Genomic DNA, 10,379 nt, shown 5'->3' with positions numbered 1-10,379 from the left:
AGACTGAGTTTCAAAGTTCCAGTATCGCCTTTTTCTTTTTCTTTTTTCTTTTTTTCTAGCTATGATATCAATCCCTCTCAGTCCCTAAAAGATTGTGACAACACCTATTATACAGTGGTTGGTGTCGTTAAATCAGATGGTGTATAAGAGTATTTTGTAAAAACTGTAAGGGAGGATGTGGCTGTAGGGGCCGATAGTTCTCATGATGATTACTGCTCTTCTTTCCCACAGTTAAAAGAATATTGGCAGAGAAACAGCCCTGCTGTTCCAGGAGAAGCAAAGAGTAACAGGAAAATGAATGGCAGTAACCCAGAGACATCCACTTCTGATGGTTGCCACTCACCTGGGGATGTGAGTGTTGGCCAGGCTCCTGGGGACAGGGGGCTGAAGGGGCAGTAGAGGGTAATTGTTAAGATTGTGGATGGACTGTTGGGTACTGGTTAAGAATTCTGGGTTTAACCGGGCACAGTGGCTCACACTTGTAATCCTAGCATTTTGGGAGACCACCCCGGGCAGATCACAAGGTCAGAAAATTGACACCATCCTGCCTAACATGGTGAAACCCCGTCTTCACTGAAAAATACAAAAAAATTAGCCAGCATGGTGGTGGGTGCCTGTATTCCCAGCTGCTCGGGAGGCTGAGGCAGGAGAATGGCATGAACCTAGGAGGCAGAGCTTGCAGTGAGCCAAGATCTCGCCACTGTGCTCCAGCCTGGGAGACAGAGCAAGATTCCATCTCATAAAAAGGAAAAAAAAAAAAAACAATTCTGGCTTTGAATCCTGCCTCTCCATCTGCTAGGGATATGATTTAGGGCAAGCTGCTTGAGCTTTTCGGGCCTCTCTTTTCACATCTGTATAATAGAGGTTCTATTGTTTGACTTCCATTTGTGAGGTTTAAATGAGATTTGTTATTGTTGTTTTTATGTTAATCCCTAGTACATGGCCTGCTGTAAACACTCAGCGCACCCATGATATGGTCATTGCTCTTTGATTTTCCTCATCCCCAGTCTCAGGGGGAAGCCAGGACAATGAGAACAGCCACTTGCCATCAGGAGTCACTGATTTCAGGCCCCAGGGTGGAATGGTGGGGAAATAAGAGCCATGAGAGAAGTTGGCACAAAGGAGTTATGGGACAAAGGGTCCAAGAGAGACAGAAAAGAAAATGTTGCCAGTTGATGTGAATGAAAGGAAGTCAGAGGGCTTAGACACTGAGGGGAACAGAATATCTCCGTGTGCACCCTCTTGTAGTCAGCAACAGGTATCCACGGGGCGGGCCCTCCATCATCTGCTTCCCTGAAGGATCTGGAGGTGGGAGGCTCTGGGTGGAGGTGCAGTGACCAGGCAGGCCAGCCCTCCAACCTCCTCCCGCAGCAGGGACTCGGTGCCCCTCTGCTAGCTGAGACAGCCCACACACACCCCAGCCCTAATGATTGTTCTGTCTACCTCTCCCCCAACTCCTCCTCCACCTCCTCCTCTCTGCATGCACCTCAGAGCCTGTGCCAAGAACAAGCAGTAGTCCTTGACTCAAGGTCCGTCAAAATCAGTCGACTGAATAACACCATCAAATCTTTGGTAAGAGTCCAGTGGGGTTCCCTGATTCCACGTTGCCAATCTTGGGTTCCAGTTTCCCCTTGGGGCCCTGAAGAAAGGGCCTGGGGGCCCTGGTGCAAAGGGCAAATAGGGAGCTGAGGCACCCAGACCTCACCTGGAGGGACCCCAGAGCATGCAGCATGGCTCTTCTTTTGCTGCCCTCTTTTCCGACTGTCTCCTCTCCACACACCCCTGCTCGAGTCCTTGCTACACACGCCCTGGGATTTTTGCCCCTCGGGGAAGTGCTAGCCTGACTGGTTGTCAGGGGCCCCGTATTTCTGCCGTGACTCAGTCCCTAATTTGCTCTTTGATTCTGGACAAGCCGCCTCTCCTTTTTGGGCTTGTGTTTCCAGAGGAGGTAGTGAGTATCAAAGGTGTCTGTTAGCTCTGAGAGTCTGAGATGTAAAGGCTCCCTAGAATGGAAACTTCAGGGCCAAGGGCTCCTATCTGTCTTTTACATCCTATATATACTGTGAAGAACCGTACCTGACCCATACGTGCTCAGTAAATGTTTATTGAATGAACGCACTTTTCTAAATCACAAGCGGGCAGAAGGGGGGCCTTTCTCAAACTCCATCTCTAGAGGTTTATGTTCCTGTCCTCTCAAGAGATTCTAGATTCACACTGAGTTCTGTGGCTGTGGGCAAAAAGCAACAAAGACAAAGACCCAAATCCTCTGTCCTTGGGAGCTTGAGGAGAGTTTACCAGTTTGTGTTCCCATTGGGTCTGAGAACTTTGCCTTTAAAATCCATTCCTGGCCCTGCCTACCGCTTCCTGGCCTGGGGAATAGAGTTGAGGGGGCCACCCTCCATCACCTTAATTTGACTCTCCCAACAGAAACAACAGAAGAAACAAGTGGAACATCAGCTGGAAGAAGTGACACGATTTCTTTGCTCATGCCATGACGGCTGGGTTTGGGGGACACTCAGATGTAGAAGGCCCCAGTCTTGTCTCGCCCACTCCCAGCCTGGGGAAGAAGGCTCACCCTTCAGATTCCACCCCATCCCCACAGGGTCCCTGATAACCTAATCCCATGGGTGGGTCTGTCCTGGGGCATTGGTGGCATTCTGGGGGCATGTCTCTTGCTGTGCCATCTCTGCCTCCCCCTGGTAAGAGCTCTGTCTTCCTCTTCCTGTAGGAAAAGAAGGCAAACAATGAGAAACAGAAAGCTGAAAGGGAGCTAGAGGTGAGTGGAGGGTGTGAAGTTTTCTCCTGTCCTCCCGAGAATGTTTCTTTCCTTCTCTTTCAGCACTTGCTTGGCTTTTCTCCCAAAGGCTCAAATCCAGAGATTGAACATACAGAAAAGGAAACTAACTATAGACCTGTATCATACGAAACGCTCTCTCATGCACTTTGAATGTGGGAATCTGGGCACCCTGTCATCCTTCAACCTGGCACTTCGATAGGTCTTTAGGGGGAGTCCTTTGGGCCCCATCTCAACTCTCTCATTACAGAAGAGTCGAAGGATCTGGCTGCCCGCCTGCAACGTTCATCGCAGTGTACGGGAGAGTTAGAGCGGGCTCTGTCTGCTGTCGCCGCCACACAGAAGAAGAAGAAGGCAGACAGGGTGAGTCTGACCACCTGCCTCATCCCCTGGGAGCCCAGCTTCGCAGATGGAGGAGTGAGCCTAAAGGTCCCTTCTGCAGGATGGAGTGTCCTGCCCAGAAGGCATCATGGCCATTTCTTGCTGCTTTTGTGTCTGGTTGTTAGAGCAGCCTGGGGCTGAGTCAGCTGCTGTGGGTGAGTTGGGGGGTGCAGTGGGGAGCGAGCACTGGACGCAGAGTTTGGAGGCCAAGTGCCTGCCCTGCCCTTACCTGGCTGGGATCTTGGCCAAGTCCTAGGTGGGGTATTGGGTACTTGAACTGTGAAGGTACAGAAGAGTACCTTTAGTATGTTACCATTTCTGTAGAGAGGAAACGTGTGTGTGTGTGTGTCTGTGTGTATGTGTGTACATACTATGAAAATATACATAAAATAAGTCTACAAGGGTTCACAAAAAACTCAGGAGAGAGCACGGGGGTGGCTGGGAGATACTTCCCTTCTGTACCTTCTGAGTTTTGGACTATGCGAATGTATCATCCTTTCAAACAGTGAACAAAAGATTCATTGTCCCTTTCCTATCTGTGACCCCCAGCAAGAAAAATGGGCTTCAGAGAATCGGGTGGATCTGGCTGTTCAAATCCCAGCTCTGCCTAAGTGATCTTAGGCAAGAACTTAACCTCAAGTACTCCATGTGTTTTCATCTACACAATAGAGGGAATCATAGTAACTGTCTCGTATGGTGGTTGTGAGGATTAAATGGGATTGCTAGCATGGTACCTGGTGAAGCACGCCATAAAGGTTCAAACATTGCTAGTAATAACAGTAATAACAATAGCAATATTAACTGATCTCTCTGGGCCTCCGTTAGCCACCTGTAAATTCAATCTCTTTCCCTGTGCCTTCCAACTTTACTGAGTTCTTTTAAAAACCAGACCATGGGCTTGTAAATGCCTTGATCTGTACTGACCGAGTTGTATATTGAGCCTAGCCCTAGCCTGTTTAAGGGGCACTGTATGGAATGGCCCAGGTTTCCTGATAGAAACTTCTCACTCTTCACCATCCAGTCCTTGAACCGCAGTAAAACACTTCTCAAGACGCAGTTAGAGCAGTCCTTACAAGAGCGGGCACTGCTGAAAGCGCACGTGACACAGGTGAGGTTTTGCAGAGGGAGGATATGGAAGGAAGATGACCACAGGTGGCCAGGAGCAGGTGAGGACCAGTGACAGCCCTTCATAACTTCTGTTCCCATTCTTGCAGATGAAGGAGTCACTTAAACAAGTCCAGCTAGAGAGAGATGAATATGCTGAACATATAAAAGGAGAGAGGGCCCAGTGGCAGGAGAAGATGAGGAAAATGTCACAGGAGGTGAGATATGACCCTTCGGCCTGCCCATCTTAGATAGGTCACTGGATCTTTCTGGGCATCTGTAACATGGGAATAGTACAGCCAGAGGTGGTCATGGGTCTGGGTTTTGTGGAGGTGGGGGCAGAGAGGGAGATGGTAGCCTGTCCAGCCACCAGCCCCTCTCTCCAGGGCCATTTCCCGCTGTGCTTTGGGCAGGTTTGCACCTTGAAGAAGGAGAAGCAGCATGATATGCATCGGGTGGAGGAGCTGGAGAGGAGCTTGTCCCAACTCAAAAACCAGAGGTGTAAGATGGGACTGGCATGACCTGGGAGCAGGCCTGGCATGAGAGGGGGCTGTGCGGGTGGGTTAGAATGCCCCAGGGAGGTGGGTGGATGGAAGGGCTTTGAGGCAGAGGGAAAGAGGTCTGTGCCGGGAGACAGCAAGTGTTGTTATCTCCATGAGCCTCAGTGTCCCCATCAGCAAAGAGGGCCCGTTGTCAGCCACCTACAGTGCTTTCCATCTGAAAGTGGTTTGGAAGATTGGCTACCATGCGGGTGCAAGGAATCATTAGCAGTGAGGCCAAGTTTGGGGAGCCTGAGAGGAGCTGTGCACCAAGAGAAGGGTGTTTTTTTGTTGTTTTTTGTTTTGTTTTTGGTTTTGGTTTTTGAGAATCTAGAGGCCCTTATTGCCTGCTTCCTTTCTCAGCTGAACCTCTGCACCCGGAGCCCCCAGCAGTGGCCTCTGAGGTGGAGCTGCAGCACCTGAGGAAGGAACTAGAGAGAGTGTCAGCAGAGCTCCAGGCCCAGGTGGAAAACCATCAGCACTTAAGTCTCCTGAACCAGGCACAAAAGGAGAGGCTTCGGAGGCAGGAGGAGAGGCTTCAGGAGCAGCAAGAGAGGCTTCGAAAGCAGGAGGAGAGAATTCAGCAGCTAGCCGAGCCACAGAGCGGCGTCGAGGAGCTGGTGTGTTGTCCCACCTGGGGAGCCTGCCCTCCTCCCTAGCCCTCCAGGCCTTTGTTTCCCCACCTGTAAAACGGGGCAGTGTAGCCCTCATGTGAAATGTTACTTCTAAAGGCACCTGTGAGCCAGAGCCCTGCTCTGGTGGCTGTGGGAGAGAGGAGATGATTTTTCTAACCTGCCTCCACTCTTCCCGGTGCCATGGGAGGCAGACACCAAGTTCTAGGGTCTCCAACTGCAGTGGGTGACTACTGATTGCTTCTCTCTATCCAGAACAACGAGAACAAGAGCGCACTGCACTTGGAGCAGCAAGTCGAAGAGCTGCAGGAGAAGCTGCGTGAGGTGGAGACAGTAACCTCGACCCAGAAGGAGCCAGAGGCAGCGGTCCCAGCCCCAGGGACTGGGGGCGAGTCTGTGAGTGAGGAGACCCCCTGGGCCCTGCAGGAAGTCATGGAGAAGCTGGAGGTGGGTGAGTCCTGGAATAGGCCAAGAAGGGCAGGGATAGGCAGGTCGCTGCTGAGAGGTGACCCCATTATTTTGATTCCAGAGCAGCCTTATGGATCTCCTGGAGGAGAAGGCGGACCTGAGGGAGCGTGTGGAGAAACTAGAACTGCGATTCGTCCAGTACTGGAGGGAGAGATGCCCATCAGTGAGTGGGAGGCCAGGGCAAGGCAGGGGGAGCTGCAGGGCCGTCAGAGGGGCCCCAGCGTCTGAGCCCTGTCCTCACACAGGAAAATTAATCACCTTATAACGGAGCCAGAGGGCAGTGCCAAAGAGGCGGCACTGGGAGGAGGACATCATCAGGCTGGCCCAAGACGACGAGATAAAGGTAGGGTGTGCAACATCCCTGCAGGGGTAGGGGTCGGGGGTGGGGGTGGCATGACATCTGAGCACCCCTCCCTCCAGGTGGAGCTGCTGGAGCTGCAGGAGCTGCAGGAGCTGCAGGGGATGCTGCTGCAGCTTGTGCTCACCGCAACAAAGGGCACAGCAAATTCCTGGCCGCTGCCCAGAACCCTGCTAATGAGCCCGGTCCAGAAGCCCCACCCCCCCAGGAGCTTGGGGCTGCCGACCAGCATGGTGGTGAGTAGGGCCCTAATGCAGGGCGGGCAGGCAGGAGCAGGGGGTTTTGCACTGTGCACAGATCCCCGCCTCCCTCTCTCCAAAGATCTTTATGAGGTGAGCCTCACCGACAGCGCCCAGCCTGCGCAAGGAGAGGCCAGGAAGGGGTCTCCCCAGGACAACCGTACTGCACAGCCCATCATGCAGGACCACCAGGAGCACCCAGGCTTGGGCAGCAACCGCTCTGTGCCATTCTTTTGCTGGGCTTGGCTGTGGAGAAGAAGGAGATAAATATCACCATCATCAAAGAGCTGGTCAAGAAATTTTTTAAAAAGAAACAAAGTTATAGGGTTAATCTCCTACACAATTCATTTACTTCATTCGAATATTAGAGCTATTCATGTTTATTTGTGTTTCTAATTTATACTTTAAGTTTATTTGTAAAAAGTTAAAAGAGAGTGGGTCTCTGTGGCCTTCACTGAGGTTCACTCTGGCATCCTTTAGCATTTTTCGTTTTTAATTTCATAATTGTAGGTCATTAGCATGCATATCGAGTTTGCCCTTACATGGTGGGAGTTCAAACACCCAAAGACCCACTGTTTGCACAAAACTGTTCTCCCTGGTTTGGAATAGGCTGCCATGCTTTTTAAATGTTATTGCAGCATGTATGTTTATTACAGAATTCCGATAAAATTTGCTTATGTTCTGCTATTATGTTTGATCTAATCTTAATCACTGTGAGCTCTTCATTAGCTCAATATGCGGTTTGCCCTCAAGTGTGCACTGTTTATTACTTTGTAATATGCCACTGTGAGTACTGACATTTAGAGTTGTTTAAAGGCTGAGAACTGGAAACAGTCTTTCCCCCATTTTCTGTGTATTGGTGATGGGAGTAATAACATTTTGGGGGATTTTTAAATCTCACAGAAGAGGAAAGTGGCCTGCTCTGGCAGGTGTGTGCGGGATAGAGTGTGTTTCATTTGTTCCGGTGCCAAGAATGAGCGCTGTACTGTGGTAGTTCCCTCAGGATTTGTGTGTGCTCTGGGCTCATGAAGATATTGCACCATGAGCTGCAGCAGTTGTGCTCTTTCTCGATGACCTAAAAAGGGATTATTGCTGAGGAATGAAAGGCTCCCATCGTTGACTGTGGTTGTGGAAAACCTTTCTTGCTTAGAACATTTGTATCTGTAATACATTTGAAAATCAGAGTTCATGTTACTTGTTTTAATCACATGACTACATGTCCCAGTACACAAAAGGGCGCTGGCTGGCATTCTTCTTAATATATTTAGTAAAGATCATAAGGAATCCCTTAAGAGTTTAAATGTCCATGGAACAGGCATACCGGCTCTAGTCAAGAATGATTGAGAGTGAACGGAAGCTGTGTGACACCTGGCATTCCTCTCTGTTCATGGAGCTTCTTTGAGGCTTGAAGATTGATTTACCATCTAGACCTCTCTAGCTAATACCTATTCTTCAACCACCTTGGTTACTCTGACATAGGAATTTACTTCTTTTCCTTGAATGGAAAACACTTTAAAAAAATAATAACAAACATTATTATAAACTAATATATGTGAGAGTACTTAGTTGAAACAGAAAGGAGTTTTAGTAGACAGTATTATACTCTCTTTAAAAATCAAGGAGAACTTAAAATGTTTACAAACTGCAGTGCAATCTACTGTTTGTGAATGTCAATGTATTATCAGGAAACGTGTCTGTACAATCACAGAGTTGTATTTCCTCACAAACTTCTTTACTAAGAATGAAATTTTTTTTGTACTTCTCAGTTTCAGTTAGGGACATATTTTGTACAATATTTATGTGATTGTGCCTATGCATGATGAATGAATGAATTTCAGTCACACATTGCCTAAGTCGTAACTTGGTGATGCTTGGGAAAGAAGCAACCGTTAAAACTTCATGAAGTTCTAATGTTTGTGTTCCAAAACACATCACCTTATTAGGATGTACGGAGCTATGTACGTGTGCTCCCTGGAGTGGGGATTTCCTGGTTACGAGATCTCCATTTTTAGCATTTGGCATCCTCATGATACTTTTATAAATATGACAGTAACAGGAGAGCAACAATACGATTTTACTGATGGAATAACAGATTTCCCTGCATTCACTGAAAGAGTGCAAATATCAGGTCCTTGTGACTTCAACTGACTCTTCCAAATTGTATGTATGTAGCAATGTATTAGATAAGCCCAGTTTCAGAATGATAAAGAAAAAATGTTAGACCAAATAATGTGACTAATTAACAGTGGTACAATTGCTAGCCCGTGGGTTTAAAATGGACTGAAGTTCCACTCTTTGTGTAGGTATTTGTCATATATTTAAGAAAAAGCTAAAAAAAAGGGAAATGGTATGACAATAACATAAGTCTTCAAAGTGCATGCAGTCTTTTGCGATACCTCATTCAGCCAAGTATTTGTGCTCTTCCTCATTCAGTGTAAGGCAGCTTTCAATTTGCTTAGAAGGCAACATTGGAAGGCTAGAGTTCATCAGAAACATAGAATTTTAAAATGTGAGTTCAACTGAATAAATTTGAAAGTATTTGATTAAACCTGATAGGTTTTCCAGAAATGGAAAAAACTCAGCTCTAGAACTTTTCTAAGCTGATTTTTAGAAAATTTGAAAATGTAAATCAGCCCTATCCATAATATAGTTTCTCTAAAACTTTATCTTAAAGAGTCGTTTTAAAATAATATAACTATTAAAAAATGTAACTGCTATCTTAATGTTCTGAAATAAGTTAAAACATTTTAAAATATGAACACTAGTTTAAAAGAACGAAACGGTGGGAAGGAAAAGTAGAGAAAGAAATGCCAATTCCAGCCCAAAGCTTTATTTGCCAAGTTTTCTTAGAATGAATTTTACCAATTTATGAATTCTTGTAAACAGAATTTATAATGGAAATACTGAAAGACTTTTCCCTAAAGTGACATTATTGACTGCTGGTGTGATGCTACTCTAATGTAATAAATGATTAAATTGTTGCAAAGTGCTGCTTTTGTCTTAAAATTTTATTTTGCGAGTCTTGAAAACTATAGTATTAAAGGTATTGATACTGTGCAAATGCCGGGCATGCTTGGCATGAGATAATCTGTTTCGTTTTTACAAAATTATAATATAACTTTGCAAGTGTTTATTAAAAGAACACAAGTTTACAAAGTTATGGGATTTAAAAAGTTATGGAGTAAAAAAGTTATGGGATAAAAAAGTGAAAAATTGTTGCAAAAATGTAGAAAGAAGTTTTATGCAAAGTTACCAAATGTTATGAAAAAGAAGTTACGGGATTTAAAAAACAAGTCATGGGATAAAAATAAAAATTCAAAGCAGTTCCGTGTCAGCAAAGCCTGGAGAAGTGGGGCTGGAGTCTCCACCGCCACCATGACCCTACCACCCCTTCCCAGTCACCCCTTTACAATTAGGGTAGCAAGACAAGACCTTAAAAAGTAAAAATTTTTAAGCATGACTCTGACGGCCTCCTTACTCTCAGCATAGCAACTTTTCCCTCAGGGGGGCTCCCACCTTCTTATTCAGAGAGGTAACTGAGGCAGGACAGTGGGGCAAACTGTGGACCAGGCGAAGACATGGGCTGCTTGCGTGGGCCCCCTTCCCCAGTGTACATATTTTGTCTGTGTAACGTTTTGTATATTCCAGAGGGTAGGGCCGCCCCTGTATCGTACCTAGCTGTGGTTGGAGCTGGCATGTGGGGAGGAGGTTCTAATAATTATTTGTGGCTGGGAAACTTATTTATTGCTAGCATAGGACAGAGGAAGGAGGCATGGATGGGGTCGTGGCTCCCTGGTAATGCGACTCCTGTTTATTTTGCTTTTTATTTTGGAATAAACAGATTTAACATACTCCTCAGCCTGG

General features: G+C 46.8%; 2 protein-coding genes across 2 annotated transcripts in view; both read left to right on the top strand.

The window, feature by feature from the left end:
* The window catches only part of LOC101005155 (golgin subfamily A member 8B-like), a 17,105-nt gene extending 7,601 nt beyond the window's left edge, over positions 1-9,504 (top strand). The window contains 15 exon segments of the mRNA XM_031668303.1: positions 232-351; positions 1,492-1,572; positions 2,428-2,466; positions 2,729-2,776; positions 2,865-2,949; positions 3,045-3,157; positions 4,197-4,283; positions 4,390-4,497; positions 4,693-4,780; positions 5,182-5,438; positions 5,706-5,897; positions 5,980-6,085; positions 6,148-6,261; positions 6,354-6,512; positions 6,598-9,504. Coding sequence (XP_031524163.1) covers positions 232-351; positions 1,492-1,572; positions 2,428-2,466; positions 2,729-2,776; positions 2,865-2,949; positions 3,045-3,157; positions 4,197-4,283; positions 4,390-4,497; positions 4,693-4,780; positions 5,182-5,438; positions 5,706-5,897; positions 5,980-6,085; positions 6,148-6,261; positions 6,354-6,512; positions 6,598-6,782 — 1,782 coding nt within the window. The 3' untranslated portion in view covers positions 6,783-9,504.
* The window catches only part of LOC110742423 (ubiquitin-conjugating enzyme E2 Q2-like), a 59,909-nt gene that overhangs the window by 26,952 nt on the left and 22,578 nt on the right, over positions 1-10,379 (top strand). The gene's annotated exons all lie outside the window — the stretch shown is intronic.

This window comes from Papio anubis, chromosome 7 (genome assembly GCF_008728515.1).
Source record: "Papio anubis isolate 15944 chromosome 7, Panubis1.0, whole genome shotgun sequence".
Lineage (NCBI taxonomy): Eukaryota > Metazoa > Chordata > Mammalia > Primates > Cercopithecidae > Papio > Papio anubis.
Note: the sequence above shows the minus strand (reverse complement) of the source record. Positions and strands in the feature narration are given on the sequence as shown.